Source organism: Penicillium mononematosum (genome assembly GCF_028829835.1).
Source record: "Penicillium mononematosum strain IBT 11891 chromosome Unknown utg000005l:1.0-9366267.0:1.0-9372171.0, whole genome shotgun sequence".
Taxonomy (NCBI): domain Eukaryota; kingdom Fungi; phylum Ascomycota; class Eurotiomycetes; order Eurotiales; family Aspergillaceae; genus Penicillium; species Penicillium mononematosum.
This window is the reverse complement of record NW_026643275.1, coordinates 6,204,158-6,223,091: the sequence shown is the minus strand read 5'-3', so window position 1 is coordinate 6,223,091 and position 18,934 is coordinate 6,204,158. Positions and strand designations below refer to the sequence as shown.

Below are 18,934 nucleotides of genomic sequence, written 5' to 3'. Positions count from 1 at the left end.
ACGGTTTCCTCGCTGTTCGATTGTGTGCCGTGCCCGCAAGATCGCCCTCGGTCCACCAACAAGTGCCCCGCCCTTGTCCCATCCTCTCCATCCTTCTGGATTGTGTGAAGTGCCCGAAGACCCGTTCTCGGGTCTTTTCCAACTTCAACCCTCAGAATATCCCATCTTGAAGAAGAACAGTGCTCTGTATGTAGGTATGTACTGCAATTTTAAAAGGGAGTAATATCCCGAAATTGCTTCTAATGACTCCATGTAACATCTGTGTACTGAATCAACTCACAATGTCCTGATTATTAATTTAAGCCAAAGATCCCAGCTATTCTATGGAAAATTACTCAATCAAAACCAATTCAAAAGGATAGTCAAATTAAGCATGGGAGAGGCTTAGCATCGCATCTATGGTTCGGGTGATCGGAAACCCAGTACCATGGGACCAGCGGACACAGGGATGTTCCAAATTTACCTGGGCACTTTATATTGTACCGACCTAGGTAGGTACCTTAGGACTACTTCATACAGAGGCAGTTAGTATCATATAGTACAACAGGGTACAATGGACTCCAAGGAAATGTCTGGAAGTCGAACCTTGCACTAATCTCACTAACACCCACTATCTCCCCCCTCCGACGTCACAGGTAGATGCTGTTTCCACTGTAACCCACTCGCTATAGTCAACGTCGTGGATTAACCGGCTTGGCAGGGGAGATGCGAATCCCGAATAATAATTTTGGGGTTTTTTTGACTTTTTCTTTTGTTCCATCTAATAATATTCCTCGGATTCTTTTCTGAGTTTCTGTTTCGTTTTAGTTGTTCCCCTTTGCCCATTTAGTCCGGCCCCCTCCTTTCTCCCGTCCTTCGCCTTCCCCTCCCCCTTTCATTCTCCTGAACCTGCGGGGAGACCTTTTCTTTCTTTCACATTCAAAATGGCTGACGCCAAAAAACCCGCCGTCCTGATTGTCGGTGGCCTCGGTATGTCTTTTTTGGTCTTAATAGGATTCCTTTCCGACTGACATTCCCCGTCTTCAGGCTTCATCGGTCGACACCTCGCGCTATACATCCATGAGAACAACCTAGCCTCGGAAGTCCGTTTGGTAGACAAAGTCCTGCCACAATTGGCCTGGTTGGCTCCAGAGTTCGAAGAGGCATGCTCCAAGGACAAGTTCGTCCAGGCAGACGCCAGCCGTGAACGTGAGTGGCCCGGCCAATTCCCTCCCAAAACAAATTCTTACCTTCCCCTGCTCCCACAGAACATTTCCCGCGCATCTTCGACCGAGCCAATGGCGAACAATTCGACTATGTGATCAACTGCGGCGGCGAATCACGTCACTCCCAACCAGACGATGTCTACGAAGTGCGCAGCTACGCCCTCTCCGTCGCGCTCGGCAAGGAAATTGCCCGACGCGGCATCCCCGCCTTTATCGAGACCTCGACCGCGCACGTCTACAAGGGCGGCTCAACGCCACGCAAGGAGACCGACAAGCTCGCCCCGTGGCACAAGCTAGCCGCGTGGAAACTCAAGGCTGCAGAGGAACTGCTTAAGGTCCCAAACCTGCAGTACTGCGCGCTACGTCTACCCCACGTCTACGGCGCCTATGACCCGGGTTACTTCGCCACGGGCATTTGTCTGTCCGCCGTCCACGTCGATCTCAAGCAGGACTTGGAATTCCTGCACACAAAGGACTTGAAAATTAACACCCTGCACGTCAAGGACGCTGCCAGCGCGCTGTTCGAGGCTGCCAAGTGGCGCGCCGCGAAGGGCTTCATCGACCCCAAGGAAGGTGTTGTTACCTTCAATGTTGTCGATCACAACGATACGAAACAGGAACATGTCGCCAACGCCTTGACAGAGGTGTTCGGTTTCAAGGTCTCGTTCATTGGGTCGCTTGCTTCGCAGCTCGCCAAGCTGAACCTCGACGATGTCCTTGATGATATGAATGAGGTCGGTCTGCAGACCTGGGCTGAGCTCGTCGAGAGGGCCAATATCACCCGGCCTGGACCAATCAGTCCGTTCCTGGAGCGTGACATTGTCCGGGACCAGGATATGTCCATTGACGGGTCGAAGTTCGAGAATGAGACTGGCTGGAAGCCATCGTACCCGAACTTCGGGGCTGACAGTATCCGCGAAATCGTGGACAGCTACAAACGCATGGGCTGGTGGCCATGAGAGAGGATTCCACTGGTTTTCTGATCTTTCGTCTTTCGTCTTTTTCTCTTTTTCTTTTCAAGATATCCCGTCCCGTCGGTTATTTTACACTTTCTATCCCCCCATGATTCATTAACGGTCTCCCCTACCCGATGAGGAAAATCGATCATCTCATCGCATTGTGTCTGAAAAAGGATGCATTGAATCCCCTACGACACGACCCTCTCATGATATGCATCTCCATACGCTCTCCTGTCCACTTTTCCTCTCCGACTACCTCTGAAGCTATTTATCCAGACAGACCTGTTTAGCATCGCTAGGTGTGAATCGACCTTGTACTGTAATTGATAATTGCTGTTATATGGGGGGTTTTCTCTTATTGTTTTCTGCATATATGTTTCTATTCTGGTTTCTCCCCTCGTTTCTTTTGCATGGCCCTGCATTGGCAGCATATTGAGCCCTTCCCCCATTTCTTTGATATTATATTTCCATCTCAATCCAACTTTCTCTTACGTACTTTTGGTCTGTATCTATTAGACATAACTGATCATACAACCCACAATGTACTTTTCGTGCTAGCAATACAGCGCTAGTTCCATTCTTGTCATGCATCGTGCATAGACCCTGCAGATATGTTGTGCAGGTTCCGCAGAGAAAATATCCACAACCCAGGTCTTATATCGAGGTCTAACTACATTCGTACACACAGGCCTACATGCCACTACAGGAGGCAGCATTTAAATGACTTGTGCCAAATTTGAATAGGAACGATTGAATCAATTATTCGACTTCTAACCTATGACCGAAATGACAAAGAGCAGCGGAACAGGAACTGTGCAAGGTTCCGACTGCCATGCATGTGTGTGCATTTGAGCAAGCGATTCAGCCAACCGAGTCAAGGGGTCTTTCGTGATGCTTCTTTTTTTAGGTTTTTCTTTTTTTTTCTCCCTCGTGTATACTGGCGTATACCGATCTTATCGTACCCACGGCCGCCACTAATGCAGGCTCGCAATTTAAGCCAAGCCCTTCTGTAATGAGAACCATGAAAATGCCAATGGCAGTCGCAGTTCTTTCTCAAGCACGCGAATGCAACCAGGGATCGGAATAGATCAATGGCTAAATTTGAAAGAATCGTTAAAGCAAAAGAAAAACAAGTCGTCCTGCCAAGGCAGACTGAGCGGAACCGAAAATATTGTACGAAGAAAGTAATGTGCGCAAAAAACGGAAATCGCAACCGAGTAATCAAGGTGACGGGTGGTAGATTAGAATTCCCAATCCTCATCAACAGACTTGATGGCCCATTCGAACTTCTCACGCAGCGCCTTGGAGAAAAATTTTTCGATGGGGACGTCATATTTCTTGCTGAAGACGACAGTGAGGCGAGGATCAATGTAGTTCTAATGGGAATGGTTAGCTGGTGATATTGTAAGAATCAGACCAGGAGAAACTCACAATCTTCGAGGTACCTAGGGCAACCTCTTTATTGTCTTCCTTGTCCTGGGCCTGGACGGACATCGTTTCGACCCGCTGGTCGATCTTGTTGATGGAATTCTCAAGCTTTTCCACCGTTGCACCTCGAGCCTCGGCCTCGACCTTGCCGGTTTTGTTCTCCTTCTTGAACTTCTTCTCCAACTCCTTCACAGCCTGTAGGCGCTCCTCGAGCTCCGACGCCTTCATTTCCTTCTCGCCATCAGCAACGCGCTTTTCGTTGTCCTTCTCGAACTTCTTGTTGATCTTGTTTCTCTGCTCTTCAATCAAAAAGGCTTGGTGTTCTTCGATCCATTCTTTGTCGAGATCCTCATCGATTTCGAAGAACGCCGCACCCTTCTTCTTCTTAAGAGTTGGGTCCAAGTCAAGCATTTGCTGCTTTAGTCGCCACTTCTGGTATCGAAGGCCCTTGATCTGCGTAGTCAAACATACGTTAGCTCTGTGCCTCTCGCCATGAAGGCGGAATAGAGAAAACTCACCCGTTCACCCATCTTTTCCATTGCATTGGCATGGCCAGCAGTGACAGTACGCTTGTGGTTACACAAAATGGCAACCTTACGGTTGGCATCATTGTATGCTTTCACCTTTTCGGCGATGGTACCGCCAGAAGCATTCATCTCGTTGAGAACACAGCCCATGGTATAAGACGCGTTGTACGTACGGAAAACCTTGGCGGTTAGACCTGGCATGTAGTTGGCAAGATGCTTATTGAGGGCAGACGTCTTTTATTTGTCAGTAACATCCAAGACTGCACGAAAAACGGAGAACATACCGTAAGGCGGTCGAAAATTTCATCGCCATTCTTCTTGGGTGCCTTTTTGAAGATCTTCAGGTTCTTGAAAACTTGCAGATCGACCTGAACTTCATCGTAGAAACGAATACTATCCTTACCCAAGAAATCGAAGACAACAGTGTTTGGAGGCTTCAGGGTAACATTCTCATACTTCAGAGAACAGCAACCGACGGTTTCAGCCTCGTCTTCACCTTTCTCGTTTCCAGCACGCAGGGCAAACTGATCAATAAGATAGACTGCCGTGGCCTTCTGCCGTTCCACCATCATATCATGTTTGAGGTTCTTCTGATAATCCTTACGGATTTTCTCGATGTGCTTCTTGAGTTCACGGGCTTTCTCGAATTTCTTGAAATCGCTTTGCCCCTTGACATCGGAATTGGCAGCTAACATGACGTACTTGTAGTTGCCATTGATATTTTCCTGCCACATGGCAAGCCAGGTGCCTTCCTGATCATGCTTCACCTCCTTCCACTTGTGCCCAGGAGGTGGCGGTGGGACCTTCGCATCTTTGCCGATGTTGATAGTGATTTGCTCAGGTTGCACACGTGTCTTGACACGCCCGGTCTTCGGGTGCTCACCGCGGCCCCGGAACAGAGAAGGCGGTTCCACACGGAAGTTGCCCACCTTTTGCTTGCGGCCATCCCAGATACAGTACTGGTAGGGGGCTTCTTGCTCATCCTTCAAAGCCTTAGCAGCCTTCTTCTCTGCTGGTGGCAAATTTCTCTTTTCCTCACGCTGGGCATCGTAGAATTCGAAGATAGGCTTGAAGTCGCATTTGGCAAACTCCTTGATGTCTACCTTGTTGCCCTTGGAATCCTTCGCTCCGCCGCTCTTCTTGATGACATCTTTGAAGTCGCTGAAGAAGTTCTTCTGGAACACAGGGTTTTCCACATTGTGGGTTGAGTTTAGCATGGTTCCAAAGAAGCTAGCAACCTCTTCGGCTTCAGGTGCAAGAGTGACCGGAACACCGTCGTATTTCATCTTGACATTCTGAGGCAGCAGTTCGTATTCGGGGGGGAACACCACGCCATTGTGTTCCAGAGTTGTCCACTTGATGGTTCCATCGCCCTTGCTTTGGTCTTCCCACCAGCGGTACTCCTCCTCCTCTTCTTCCTTTTCTTCGGCATCCTGGCTTTCTTCCTTCACCTTCGCTTTGCCCTTCTTGGGGGCCGCTTTGCTGGCGACCGGCTCTTTCTTGACGCCGTTTGTCTGTTTCTTGGCCGCCGCAGGCTTAGCCTCTTTCTTTGGTGCAGCAGGTTTGCGCGAAGGTTTAGCCTCCGCTGATTGTTCAATTTTCTTCTTTTGCGCGGCAAGCTTCCGTTCAATGGGGACGTCGGAATCAGACTCACCCCCGATGGATGTTTCGGCGGGCTTGGGAAGTTTGCGTCCGTTGCGTGCCAAGGGGACATCGTCATCGGTCTCGGGGTCTTCATGCTTCACAGATGTACGTCGGCGTTTGCTCTGTCGAATGGTCAGACGCTTCAACCGAAAGCAACACAGTATAGTCGCACTGGGAATAACAGAGGTCATCCCGGGGGTAGGCGTACCAAAGGCTCATCTTCTTCACTGCTTTCTGCTTCTGCATAGGACTTCTTTTCGCCCACACTGGTCCGAGACTTGCGCTTACCAGCACTCAGCGCATCTTCTCCATCTTCCATCTTCACATCCTTGTCTTCCACAGGACCAAATCGGATGGATATTCCAGGATCAACATGGCCGTTTGTGGCAGGGCTGGAATCCGCCATGTTGACGACCTCGGGGGACTTTGGGGAAACTAGAAGTGCAAAAAACGAGGTTAGGATGCCGCTCGAGTTATGTTAAAGTGCGAAGAAAGTGACGTCAAAGTGCGAGATGCAGCATCTAGAACTGATCTACAAGAAAAGTACAATTGCGTAGAGGGTAGAGATATGGAGTGAGAGGATGAAGTGCAAGTAGAGCGAAGGTCCGCGACAAATTGTATAGGAGCGTAATCACAGCCGAATCACCCGAGGAACGCACCTTTAACACGTCCATTGGCGCGCATGAGCGGTGCATCGTCCTCCGAGGAGCTCATGGTGGTAAGCCTTGGACTAGCAATAGGGAGACGAGGGTAAAATGAGAGAGCTCGGTGTTTTGGTACGGGGAGGCGTCCTCGTGCGCCGAGTCGGGCAAATCCAGCCGCCTGGTAGAAGGAAAGTAGGGAAATTCTGACCAATGAAGAGTAAGAATATGGTTATAAGATCTGCTGCATCAATGATACATGCAAAGGGGGGATGTTGCGGGTGAATCGGCGGAATAAAGAAGATGAGTGAGAAAAGATGAGACGAAACAGAGGAAAAGGTTGGGGGGACTTGGAATGGAGGAATGCAATGGGAAAAGAGGCCCTGAGGGACTACAAAATTGGTGCCTGAGGCGTTAAGTGATGTTATGTAAATATTAATGCCTAAGGCATCACTGCGGTGGAAGTCGGAATGGCGCACCGTAGATGCTTTCCCTTTCTGGTTTAGCGGCAGCACGGAGACAGAACCTCCCTGGTTCTCAACTTCCTTCCCGACCAGCGAGGCATCCCCGTCTAACCTTCGTCACTCCCCTCCTCTCCGCAGTCACTATCTGCTCGATCATTTTTACTCTTTAAATCTCTCGCATAATGTTCTCCCGTGCCGTCCGCCCGGCCCTGCGGGCTGGTGGTGCCGCCGTCGCTCGGTAAGTCTTCATCCGATACCTCGTGCCAAAGTCCTTCCACCCGACGTACTCCGACGCAACCACCTCGACACCATTGAAACTGGAAGATATGCTGGATATTAGAGGAGGCGAGAGCGACAATTGCTGACTTCGAAATCAAGCCCTGCCCCCGCCAATGCCGCCACCTTCGCGACTCTGCGTGAGATTGAGGGTCGTCTCAAGTCCATCAAGAACATCGAGAAGATCACCAACACCATGAAGATTGTTGCGTCCACTCGTCTTACTCGTGCCCAGAAGGCCATGGACGAATCTCGCGTCTATGGTAAGACCTCCAACACCGTTTTCGAGCAGGCCGAGACCAAGCCTCTAGAGGACAAGAAGGTTCTTCTGGTTGTTGCCAGCTCCGACAAGGGTCTTTGCGGTGGTATCCACTCCGGTCTGAGCAAGGCCACCCGCCGTATTTTGGCCGACACCCCCAACGCCGATGTTGCTATTCTCGGTGAGAAGGCCAAGGCTACTCTGTCCCGTGTCGCTCCCGAGAACATCGTCTTGAGCTTCGCCAATGTCTGCAAGGACATCCCCACCTTCGCCGATGCCCAGGCCATTGCCGACCAGATCGCTCTCCTGCCCGAGGATTACGCCAGCGTTCGCATCATCTACAACTCTTTCGTCAACGCTCAGGCCTACGAGCCCGTCACTATCGAGGCCTACTCCGAGGAGGCTATCACCCAGTCCGGTGAGACTTTATTACGCTCAAGCTGTTCATTGATTTTTAGCTAATGCCCAATTTAGCCAACATCTCCTCTTACGAGGTTGACGACGAGGTTCTGACCAGCCTCCGCGAGTACGCTCTTGCCAACAACCTCTTCTGGGCTATGGCTGAGGGCCACGCTTGCGAGATCTCGGCTCGTCGCAACGCCATGGAGAACGCCTCCAAGAACGCTGGTGAGATGATCAACAAGTATGTTTTACCTCCAATGTTTTCAACGGTTCGTTTCTAACAGCCCCCCAGGTTCCAGATCTTGTACAACCGTCAGCGCCAGGCCACCATTACCGGCGAGCTGGTTGAGATTATCACCGGTGCCACTGCCAGTGAGGATATGTAGAAGCTTTCTTTTACGGGACCAAGTCACCTTTACTGTAGACTTGTTCATATTTAGATCGACCTTCAGCTTGTGTAAAATCAGAGTCAATCCATTTCCATTTCATATGTACAGATTTTACCCTTGTGTATAGCCCTAGCCTAGGTCATTCAACAATATAGTCGGATGAGTTCTGCTATTCAATGAGATCCTGGTAATATCTGATTTACAGTCTATCCAATGGGTCAATGTACGGTGCCCTCGTGTATAGCCCTAACCCTGGTGACTACTAGTACATATACGGTCGACTTCTTTGTTTGATGAGATACAATGTGATGGAACTATGCCATTCTGGGAAAGTAATCCTTTGTTCAATGGGATTCGACTCACAATAGGGATTGTTAATTATCCTCAATTATCCTCGTCCTCCTACTTTTATATCCCAGTCTCTTCTTCTTCTTCTTCTTCTTCTTCTTCTTCCTCTCTCTTCCTTTCCTTCTCCATAATCTCTTTCTTGCTCCTGTTCTTCAATCTCACGCTGAATATCCTTTCTGCGTAATCTTTGTTCTTTATTCCACTCGTGTTCACCTTCCTCCAGTGCTCGTACTCTTGTTTATTTTCTATTGCTATTCCTTTTTCCAGCGTCCTCTCCACCATTCTCATCATCTTTGCTGTTACCTCATTTATTTCCCTATTTTCTCAGGCCTCTACAGTGGCCCTTCTTTCTACCTTGATTCCCTACGTTTGTGCAGTGCCCAGGTGAGTATGTATTGATCATCTATCTCGCATACCTTCCTTACTAGCACATATGTTCTGATTACCCACGTTCCTTCATTTCTATTTCACATTACTCTCTCCGTCTCTCTCTTTCCATCTGCCTGTTCAAAGATCAGCAACTGCTATTTATCGTCAAGTCCACACACCCATATAACAAAACACTAATATCCACTATCAAGACTTGTGTGACCGCAAACATGTCGACCGTCACTGCGGCCACTGACGCCTACGCCATCCTGGGAGTTGGGCGAGATGCCAAACTCCCTGACATCAACATTGCCTACAAGCGCCTTGCCTTGAAGCTCCACCCAGACAAGGCTGGAAATTCCCCTGCAGCCGTTGAGCGATTCAGAAAGGTATGTCTACAACATCAAGATACACCATACCCTGTTGTTGAACATCACTGACAAGCCATTGCAAACAGATTCAAGATGCTGTTGAGGTCCTCCGTGACGAAGACCGTCGGCGCTTGCTTGACGAGGCCCTGAAAAAGAAGACCAAGAGACATCTGGATCCCGAGGATGACATACCGGCTCGGGCCTTCAAGAGCAACTACAATCCTTCATCAAAGCGAGAACGCCACAGGCATGATTTCAAATGGCCGAGCCCATTTGCCGAACCAGCATGGCATCACCGCCAGCACACCTTTAGCTACTACTACAGTTACGGAACAAGTGTGCACATGGACCCGGAGTCGGCCGAATCCAAGGCCAAACGGGCGCAATTTGAAGCAGAAAATGTCCAGTGGGAGAACGAATGGCTTGATATTGATCCAGAAGTGCAGAAGGCACGGGCTGAGCTTCGCAAAGAAAACATGCGGGCTCGGATGAAGCGTGACCTAGCAGATATGGCGAAGGGCCAGGATGAAGACACCAAATATGCCGATTTCGACCATGTTGTTGAAGGAGTTTTGGACGAACTCAACTTTGGCCACGACGAAGATTTCGTGCATGTCCTGCCTAAAGAGAACATCAAGACCTGCAACCCTGCTGACACGTTTGACACATTTTCCTATGAATACGCCAAAAAGTGCCGTTCCGGTGACGATGGTCCAACTCACTTTGATCGCGCTTCGAATCCTCAGTCTGCTACTGGCAGCGATTCGTCCTTTGACTTCACAACAAGTAGCAACTCCACCAGCTACACCCACTCAGCCAACGGGCACGCAAATTTCAAGTCCACCGTTGAGGACTATGAATCTACTACTGATAACTCCGAATCCACCACTGACGACTTCAACTCTGACGCTGACAAGCTGATCAACTCCTACATGGTCGGCCACGATTCGTTGCTCCCTCTAGTCTCATTCCTCAAGCAAAAGCTCGCCGACCCTCATGGACGCTATACTCTTGATGACCTCGGCGGTGAACTTAATGGCATCATGCTGGAGACCTATTGCGGCTGGTTGGAAGATGTTCGTCTTTCGGTCCCAAATGCCTCGCCTGTTACAGTTCGGAATGACCCCAAGTTTTGCTCCCACCTTGGTCTATGGTACAAGGAGTTCGGTCGTCCCGTGTGCAATGTTTGCAACTTGTGGATGCCAACATTCATCCTTACCTGTCCTGGCTGCGGTCTGAACGCCTGTGTCAGATGTAAGTTCACGGGTTATGGTACGCAGGAGCAGTGATTGATCCATGTTGGATCACAAGTGTTTTCAGTTCTACTTTTGTTTCTCTTTTCTATTCTTTGTTCGGTCTGGATTTCTCTTCGGTCTGGAGTTTGCGCTGTTGTCGGGAAAGGGGGAAGGAGACCTCGGGGGGCTCGTGGGAGGAAGACCCTTTCCGATCTTAATGTTGTTTGTTCTACTTTCGAAAAAGGAAAAAGGGGGAGGGGAAAAAAAAAAAAACACCAGTATCATGGTGGATTCGGCGTCCGCCCATTCTATTGATTTTAATGAATCTCGGTCAAGATACCACTTCGTTCTCATGCACAGATATAGTGACCTCGGGCTCACCTCGAACTCACATCGGCTTCTAATTTACCCTATGTGTCCTTTCCTCTTACAAGATGGATCTCCCGTCATCGTGCTCGATTTGGCCAGAGTAAAAAAATAGAAATTGCTTCTCAGTCACTTACTTCCTTTGTGCTTCGGTTTGAAACACTATACGTTCACCTTTGCAACAGAAATCACTATTCGCTTCGCTGATATTGACATTATCCTCCTACCTCATGCAACACATCTTCAGATCCAAGGCTCCGATTGTCACCTACGATGTCGACGTAGTCGAGCTCAATCCTCGCAAGAAGTGCAATTGAGCAGTTCTGTCAGGCCTTGCTAAGAGTTGAGGACAAGATAACAAACATGTCGTCGATGCCGCAGAGCCAATTTCTCAAGAGTTTCCTGTCCCTCCTTGGCGGCGTTCGAATGACAATAAATTGGGAGCTTTACCTCTGCTGGCATTCCACAGTATGTACCAGGTACCCAAGAGCTCAGCTTCGGGGCCGTTCTACTGAAATATATTGTGATTCAGGTCTGGCAGTCTCTCATTTATAGGGACTCCCCTAATCATATGCTTTGGCCATGCTGGAGACAGATGTATGTCTGGCGACATGGGTGCGGATCGTCGGGAGATTGCACGCACGAGTACGAGTATGTGGCCTTCCTTGGAGTGTCCAACCAGGAGACGATCCATGGATATGCTGAAACTAAATAAGAAAATACCAAACCCCCAGAGCAGATTACGAGTGTCTTGGCTGCAACCAGAGTCGTATCAACTACCTCAAAAGATGCGTTACATGAGTTATTGAAGCTGTCTTGGTCCGATCATTGGCGGCCGTCTGCGATGGACCACACTGGTAATACCAGGTAGGAGATGACATGGTAGCAATGGCTATTAACTCAGGTTCTCGGTGTGGCTTTGTTGGTGATGCTGAGCAGCTCCATCCAACTGTGACTTTTTGTCCATGAGGGATATCTGAAGATACAGAATAAGATAAATTCCATACCTGGATCTATGCATTCAATGATGCCAAATGAGTGCTTCTCCTTGGCTAAACATACTGCTCTACACTCCTTGGGTACTGCGCCCAGCCCTCGTGCAATAACCGAGGGAAGGTAATTGTGTCGTAAATAATCGCTTCCTCTACCTATGGATTGGCCTAGGAGTGTAAACTATGGCCCAGTCCGCTTTCTACTCGACGGGCGCCATAGGGAGTGAAGGGTGTAATAAATAGAATGAGAGATTGATATACACCTCAAGAAGGCGAAGGTGACGAAAGGAACATCGACAATTCATTTGGCTAATGTTGATATAACCTTGGAAGGAATCGACTTTGTAGAGTCATCAGGTCGTTAGCGAGAGAGACCGCATAAGCGGCCAAATCTTCTTGTTCATCTTCAATTCATCTATCAAACCGGTAAACCACTAGCTCTCGATTGCAGTTCTCGCCCATCAGATACTTCTCACTACCAGCGATCTTCCCCCTACCGACAAAATCCCAATTGTCACAAGTAATGATCGAGCGAGGTGTCTGGATACTCAAATAGGTAGTCTGATTTTGTACCCACGTCCAAGTATCAAAGTGAAGACAAAAGCCAAGATTAGGCTCGAGCACAGTCACTTGAGAAATAATGCCAAACCAAGGGTCCTTCATGATACACCCATTAAGTTCCATACTCTCAGCCTGCATGCTGCAGTTCCCACGATAAGGCGGTAAAACACCCTCGAACTCCCGGCGCCAATGAGGCCCATTTCCAACTAGAGGAATGCTTGTCGTAATAGGCTCGGGCAGCCCAAATATTTCGGGTGGTTCGTCTTCCGGCTGGATGGAAACATTTTCTGTAATTTCGACCGCCTGGGCATCATCCGTAATCTCCAATCGTTGAATGCTTGGACAGCCTCGCTGTCGGATGTCGAAGAACTCGAGGTCTCGGAACCCGAATCGTGCTACGATTGATGGAGAGTCACCAGGAGAGTCATCTCTCAGTCGCCCTGTGGGATCCAATGAAGGTCGATATGATGATGCTTTCGATATGTCCCAGACAAACAAAGACTCAATGGGAGCATCCTCGTCGGCGGTGTACAAGCTGCGATTTGGCTGCCATATATAAATCACATAGTGAGTGTCACTATGCGAGGAGAAGAACCGATCTCGCTCGCTCAGTGGATGTCCCAAAAACATAATCTTCCATTCATTGCGCGGTACAATACTCCATCCCTGATTCTCACCCCTTTGTCACATCAAAGGAGGACGCAAAATGACGATGCACGCCATCGCTATCATTCAGCCAGTGGAAGGCCTTCGGTTCAGCCCACTCGACAACGAGCAAGCTCTTCTGCAGCCGTACTCGACGGACGACCTTGCCACGAATAATAAATGGCACCATAAACTGCCGGTCCGTTTCCAAATCCATGAGTACGAGACACTGATGATCTGCGCTGGGGTAGACCAGCAGGCCGTTCTCGAAAGTCCATAAAGCCTCAGAGAACTGGCGGTCAACGAAGCGCCTCATATGACTAGCGTGTGACTCCCATGGCTGCACCTGGTACCATTCACGGTCTCCACTGCTACCAAAGTCATCGCAGAGGCGGTACTTCTGGATAGAGCGGGGCTTGCCTCGTGCTAGGTAATTGTATCGTGAAGCGACCTGGTCGAAAAGACGACGGCCTTGGTCTTGTTCTTCAACTGATGTCTCCGTGTCCAGGCTTTTGACTTCTTCTGTCCATGGGAAAAGTTTCTTCAGGAGTGCGAGTAGGACGGCCGGGTTGCTAAAGGCTTCGTTCCAGGCATGCGAGACGCGGCGACATCGGACTAGCTCGTTTGGTTCTAGATAACATAGAATCATCCAAAAGAGTTCGCGAGGTAGGAATGCCAGGCCATGGCTCTCTTTCGGTCTAGTCATTGCTAGGTTGTGCTTATCGAAGAGAAAAGGACCTCGGATCTTTAGAGACGTGCTCTGTACAATGAAAAACTTGAAGAAACCCTGAGGATGTCATTTGACGACAATTCCCCTAATATCTAAGGTCGTAGCGCAGCCCTTAGCATATTGTAGGTAAAGGATGCATCAATGGGGAGCGTGTCGATTGTTTACCAATGAGAGGAATCGGTGGTTGCACCTTTACCCGTGCAGATGATCGTTGCTTCCAAGGTTGACCGATCGTCTTTTACCCCAACTACACTCACCACCCGTTCTCACCACACATAAACTTGTCACATAAGTGGCATGGGTCGTGATGCGATGGCCGCCATGGAGCTCCGAGTCGACCAATGACGAACAAAAACAAACACCCAGCTCCTGGCTCTCCTCCGCGGCGAACAAGTCGAGTTCCATCGTCGACTGGACGGCGTTCACAGAACTCAGAACCATTGTCCCAACTGTTGTCCTAACAAGCGGCATTCTTATCGCAGTGCGCTTCCACCGCCGTTACCTACGGCGCATCCCCGACGCGCCTGGCATCTCGTCCTCATATCTTCGACGGCGGAGCATCTTCGGCCAAGTCACCAGCGTCGGCGATGGAGACAATTTCAGGATATTCCATACACCGGGTGGCCGCATGGCCGGATGGGGCTGGCTACCTTGGAAAAAGGTTCCTACCGTGAAGAAGGATCTGAAGGATAAAACTGTTCGTCGCCCGCCACCTACCTTAGCTCTTCCCCCACCCTCGGCGCCTCCAGCTCAGAGCAGGCGTAATTGTGCCATAGCACAACCCAACATCTATATCCAGCTTACATATTTACTCAAACGCAGATCCACATCCGTCTCGCTGGCGTCGACGCCCCAGAACTCGCCCACTTCGGCCGCCCCGAACAACCTTTCGCGCGCGACGCACACACATGGCTAACATCATATCTGTCCAACCGACGAGTCCGTGCGCTCGTTCACCGGCAGGACCAGTACTCGCGCGTGGTAGCGAGTGTCTTCGTCCGGCGCGCATTTGACTTCCCGCCATTCCGTCGGCGGGATGTTTCTTACGAAATGCTGAAGCGTGGCTTAGCGACTGTTTACGAAGCGAAGATTGGCTCAGAATTTGGCGGTGATAAGATGGAAAAGAAATACCGCAAGGCCGAGTGGTGGGCTAAGAAGCGAGCCAAGGGGCTTTGGAAGGATTATCGTCGTGTCGGGTCTGGTTGGGAGAGTCCGAGGGAGTACAAGAATCGGATGGGTATGGGAGATCCCCTTCCGATCGAGAAAGGGAACGGAAAAGGGAATGGGAAAGGGAAGTCTGGAAATAGATGAATCAGTCGCGGTAAGCTGGGTTTGCGACTATGGCTATGAGCGTTTATATGTTATTTTTCTTGTGTACTGGCATTTACATTTGCATGCGACGAGACGGCACGACTACGATTTCACTATACAGCGTTGTACATCTATGGCTGGTATGCGATGATCATGATCAAACCGCACTTTGAATGCTGAATATGATACACCAAGTTGTGTAAAACTATACATGGGCTGGGGGTGGTGTTGCCTCCAAATCAGGCCGCAATTGCTAAATGGGCATTAAGACCATTAATCTCCCGAGGGATTGGGAGAATCCAAGAAGACAAGTCAGTATACAGGCTATTATTCGCTCAGCAGAACCGCCGCTCAACCTCGGCAAACAGCTTTGGGCTGATTTCGTCGGAGCTGTTACCCTCCGCACGGAATAGACACCGTTGACGGTCATAGTGCTCCAGAAGGGATTTGCTCGTCTCCTCGAACTTCCGTAGACGCTGCTTCCATGTCTCAAGAGAATCATCCTCTCGCTGCGTCAACGGCTCGCCCGTAACATCGTCTCTGCCCGGCACCTTGGGCGGGTGGAAGTCTGTGTTATACACCCGACCTGAGGGCTCGTGGACCCAGCGCGATGCAATGCGGGCAAGAATCACTGATGGTGGAGTGATGAGGTGCACGACAAAGTTGACCGGTACTAGGCTGTCCAGGGTTGTTGCCTGAGCCGCAGTGCGGGGAAACCCGTCGAGGATAAAGGAGGCTGAGGAATCGATTGAGTGGGAGGAGGGAGTATCGGCTAGGGAAGAAGATGACGAGGATGCTGCGGGTTGTACTGAGGATGTGCGTGGTGGGAGGAGCCAGCCCTTGGATTTCATATCATCGGAGATCAAGTTCAGAATCATTGAGTCAGGAACAAGGTTGCCGGACTGCATTGCGGCCTCTGCTTCCAGGCCTGTTATTAAGGTTAGAGATATTGGCTCCGTATGCAATTGATTATTGCGCCGATGCTGGTTCTGCTTACCGAGGGGTGTGCGTCGGCGCACATTCTCTCTCAACAGATCACCCGAGCTGATTGAAGCCAGCTGGGGAAATCGGGCTAGCAGTCGCTCGGACTGTGTTCCTTTTCCTACTCCCGGTGCACCAATCAAGATGATCCGCGCAGCCTTTCGGAGCTGTCTTGTTGTGTGTGACATTACGTGCGATAGCTGCGTTGAGAGCTCGAAGGTTTAAGGTTGCTGGTCCTGGCGGACTCGACGGTTCAAATGTTGGGGATGCGGGAGGAACCACGGGAACAATTATGAACAATATCACGACAGCATAATGGATTGCAGTGAAGAGTTGGAGCTTGGGGTTAGAGGACAAGCAGCCGCATATCTCCAGGGCGATGTCTGTTGAGAATGTTGATTCTGTGGGGAAGGTTGATCCTTTCGGCGGTCGGTGAAGACTCCGAGGGAAACTGGATACCTTTTTAAGGTACGGAGTATGTTGTATGTTGGAGTGTATTGCAGAGCACTCAAGTCTAGGTGATTATAAAAAGATCATATTATAACATGATCATAAGGAGAGAAGATCAAGGACTTATATATCTACTTCTATGACTCGGTATAAGTGCCACTTTCACATGTCTGTGCACATGGTCTTAAAGAAGACGCTCTGGTCGGGGAAAGCATCACCCGTGAGCAGGCCGAGCAGGCCAGGAACGCCCCCCCGTGGTACTTTATTACGTAAGTTACGCCAAATGATTTTATTTCACGTGATTCTGCGCGTCCGACGCGTTCGCGTTCATTTAGTGCGGAGATCTCATACATTCGTTTCTCGACAACTGAACACAATACATACACCATGATTCGACAAGACGCCCATCGCATTGATCCCAAACGACGGGCTGTTATTGACCCCAAAAAGAGACAATTCGCTACCCCAACATACAAGCAGCAGGACTATGCGCACCGCCTGAACATTTATGAAATACCTCCTACGGCGGAAATCACTCTCGAGCAATTCGAGCAATGGGCCATTGACAGACTGAAGAGTATGCACATTTATACATTCATGCTCTCTTGCTATTTACTAATACCAAACAGTCTTGGCCGAGATCGAAGCATGCTCTTATCGAAATAAGTCCCCCGCCGAGACGGAGAGCTATATTACACCTCTTTTGCAGAAATTCCTCCCTCTTTCCTCTAATACCTCTTCTCCCTCGGGCGCCGCAGACCCCCGCTTGAAAAATGAGCGTCAAAAGGACCACTACTCTCATTTTATCCTCCGGTTGGCCTTCTCAGCCACAGAGGACCTCCGTCGACGATTCGCCCGCGCCGAGACCATGCTCTTCAAATTCCGTTTCCAGAAGGATGACACAAGGGAGAAGCGCGCATTTATCGATAGCTTGAATCTCGATTGGGAACCTGTAGGTGACTTTGAAAAGACAGAGATTGCAAAGAATCTCCTCAGCTCCACGCCAGGGCTGCGTGGGCTGGAGGATGAGACCTGGTATAAAGTCGACTGGGAGAAGGTTCCTGAGTTAGTCGAACGACGCTCGGTTTTCCTGAAGAAAGGAAAGGCTTACGTTCCTGGTCGAGAGCAGCTGAGCATGATCGTGGCTGAGTTTACCGCCCGCTTGGAGCGCGCACTCGAGGTACGTCTACATATCTACAGTAGGAGCTTGATGCTTGAAATATCGTGGCTGATTGCATTTTAGCTCACAAGTCGTGCCCTTCCACGGCTGGACGAGGATGATCGTCTAACACCCATTCTGAATCATCTTTCAAAGAACTTTGGCAGCGCCGAGTCGGTATACTCGGAGGGCGAAGGATATGTGGACGGGTCTCCGATCACGGCCAGCTCCATCGACCAACTGGCCCAACAGCATTTCCCCTTGTGCATGAAGAGCTTGCACGTGAACTTGCGCAAGAACAACCATCTGAAGCACTTCGGTCGACTACAGTATACGCTCTTCCTGAAGGGCATTGGCTTGTCCTTGGAGGAGTGTATCTTGTTCTGGCGTCAGTCTTTCAAGGGCAAGACCGATGACGAGTTCAACTCTCAATACAAGTACAACATTCGTCACGCCTATGGCGAGGTCGGTGGAGATGTGAACCGCCGCGGAAAGGGTTACACTCCCTACTCGTGCCAGAAGATTCTCGGCGACTCAAATCCTGGCATTGGTCAGACTCACGGCTGTCCCTATCGCCATTACTCCGTTGATAACTTGGTGGGCTTCCTCCAGGCCACTGGCGTCAGTGACAAGGAGGTCCTGCGGGGTGTGCGTGAGGACGTTGGTAAGATGCGGTATCATATTGCCTGCAACAGAGTGTTCGAGGCGACGCACAAGAACGAGATCAAGAAGGTCAAAGAGGATGGGTCGTGGAGTCAAACTGACCTTGACACAATTGTTCACCCCAACACTTACTTCAAGCGGAGCTACCTGTTGAAGCAGATGTCTAAAGCCCCGAAGGATGCTTAGGGTCTCTTCACACATGTCAAATTTTCATGATGTAATGTCGGGGCAGTTTTTCATTTTTCACGTGTTTTCCTTAATAGTCGGCGTTTAGAGGGGGAGTATAGGGATGTACGAGGACATATCCATGGATGAAGCAGGTCCAATTGAATCAAGATAATATATATTCTAACAATCGTGGCATACAATAATGGGAGTGTGACCACAGCTGATTCCCAGAGAATCCGAAAGGATCAGAATGACCTCTCAAATCCAGGTGCCCAGCAACGGGTCAAGTTATTCTCCGCTCAACGAGTGGACAACTTTGCCATGGAATGACGGAAGTTGTCGATAATAACATGTTTACACACATTGTAGGCTGGCGTGAAATTGAAGGAGG

The 18,934-nt window shown here is 49.8% G+C and overlaps 9 protein-coding genes across 9 annotated transcripts; 5 read left to right on the top strand and 4 right to left on the bottom strand.

The window, feature by feature from the left end:
* Positions 1-900: 900 nt before the first annotated feature.
* On the top strand, positions 901-2,164 carry N7519_010540 (NAD-dependent epimerase/dehydratase family protein; the record flags this gene model as incomplete). The annotated part of the gene is made up of 3 exons (XM_057297313.1): positions 901-969; positions 1,027-1,188; positions 1,248-2,164. The coding sequence occupies exons 1-3, from the start codon at positions 924-926 to the stop codon at positions 2,162-2,164; spliced, it is 1,125 nt and encodes a 374-aa protein (XP_057145195.1). The 5' UTR covers positions 901-923.
* Positions 2,165-3,405: 1,241 nt separating this feature from the next.
* On the bottom strand, positions 3,406-6,477 carry N7519_010539 (DNA topoisomerase 1; the record flags this gene model as incomplete). Its single annotated transcript, XM_057297312.1, has 6 exons — positions 3,406-3,540; positions 3,596-4,045; positions 4,111-4,353; positions 4,404-5,885; positions 5,972-6,198; positions 6,423-6,477. The coding sequence occupies 6 exons, from the start codon at positions 6,475-6,477 to the stop codon at positions 3,406-3,408; spliced, it is 2,592 nt and encodes an 863-aa protein (XP_057145194.1).
* A 573-nt stretch (positions 6,478-7,050) lies between these two features.
* N7519_010538 (F1F0 ATP synthase subunit gamma) lies at positions 7,051-8,191 on the top strand (the record flags this gene model as incomplete). The annotated part of the gene is made up of 4 exons (XM_057297311.1): positions 7,051-7,106; positions 7,247-7,821; positions 7,878-8,046; positions 8,098-8,191. 4 exons carry the CDS (start codon positions 7,051-7,053, stop codon positions 8,189-8,191), a joined length of 894 nt encoding a protein of 297 aa, XP_057145193.1.
* A 411-nt stretch (positions 8,192-8,602) lies between these two features.
* N7519_010537 (uncharacterized protein) lies at positions 8,603-8,833 on the bottom strand (the record flags this gene model as incomplete). Its single annotated transcript, XM_057297310.1, has 1 exon — positions 8,603-8,833. The coding sequence occupies one exon, from the start codon at positions 8,831-8,833 to the stop codon at positions 8,603-8,605; it is 231 nt and encodes a 76-aa protein (XP_057145192.1).
* Positions 8,834-9,141: 308 nt separating this feature from the next.
* On the top strand, positions 9,142-10,571 carry N7519_010536 (uncharacterized protein; the record flags this gene model as incomplete). Its single annotated transcript, XM_057297309.1, has 2 exons — positions 9,142-9,300; positions 9,369-10,571. The coding sequence occupies 2 exons, from the start codon at positions 9,142-9,144 to the stop codon at positions 10,569-10,571; spliced, it is 1,362 nt and encodes a 453-aa protein (XP_057145191.1).
* Positions 10,572-12,286: 1,715 nt separating this feature from the next.
* Positions 12,287-13,787, bottom strand: N7519_010535 (F-box protein; the record flags this gene model as incomplete). Its single annotated transcript, XM_057297308.1, has 2 exons — positions 12,287-13,043; positions 13,114-13,787. 2 exons carry the CDS (start codon positions 13,785-13,787, stop codon positions 12,287-12,289), a joined length of 1,431 nt encoding a protein of 476 aa, XP_057145190.1.
* A 331-nt stretch (positions 13,788-14,118) lies between these two features.
* N7519_010534 (thermonuclease family protein) lies at positions 14,119-15,122 on the top strand (the record flags this gene model as incomplete). The annotated part of the gene is made up of 2 exons (XM_057297307.1): positions 14,119-14,508; positions 14,634-15,122. The coding sequence occupies 2 exons, from the start codon at positions 14,119-14,121 to the stop codon at positions 15,120-15,122; spliced, it is 879 nt and encodes a 292-aa protein (XP_057145189.1).
* Positions 15,123-15,457: 335 nt separating this feature from the next.
* Positions 15,458-16,291, bottom strand: N7519_010533 (adenylate kinase ADK2; the record flags this gene model as incomplete). Its single annotated transcript, XM_057297306.1, has 2 exons — positions 15,458-16,050; positions 16,120-16,291. 2 exons carry the CDS (start codon positions 16,289-16,291, stop codon positions 15,458-15,460), a joined length of 765 nt encoding a protein of 254 aa, XP_057145188.1.
* Positions 16,292-16,940: 649 nt separating this feature from the next.
* Positions 16,941-18,561, top strand: N7519_010532 (DNA primase subunit PRI2; the record flags this gene model as incomplete). Its single annotated transcript, XM_057297305.1, has 3 exons — positions 16,941-17,130; positions 17,183-17,733; positions 17,797-18,561. The coding sequence occupies 3 exons, from the start codon at positions 16,941-16,943 to the stop codon at positions 18,559-18,561; spliced, it is 1,506 nt and encodes a 501-aa protein (XP_057145187.1).
* Positions 18,562-18,934: the final 373 nt, after the last annotated feature.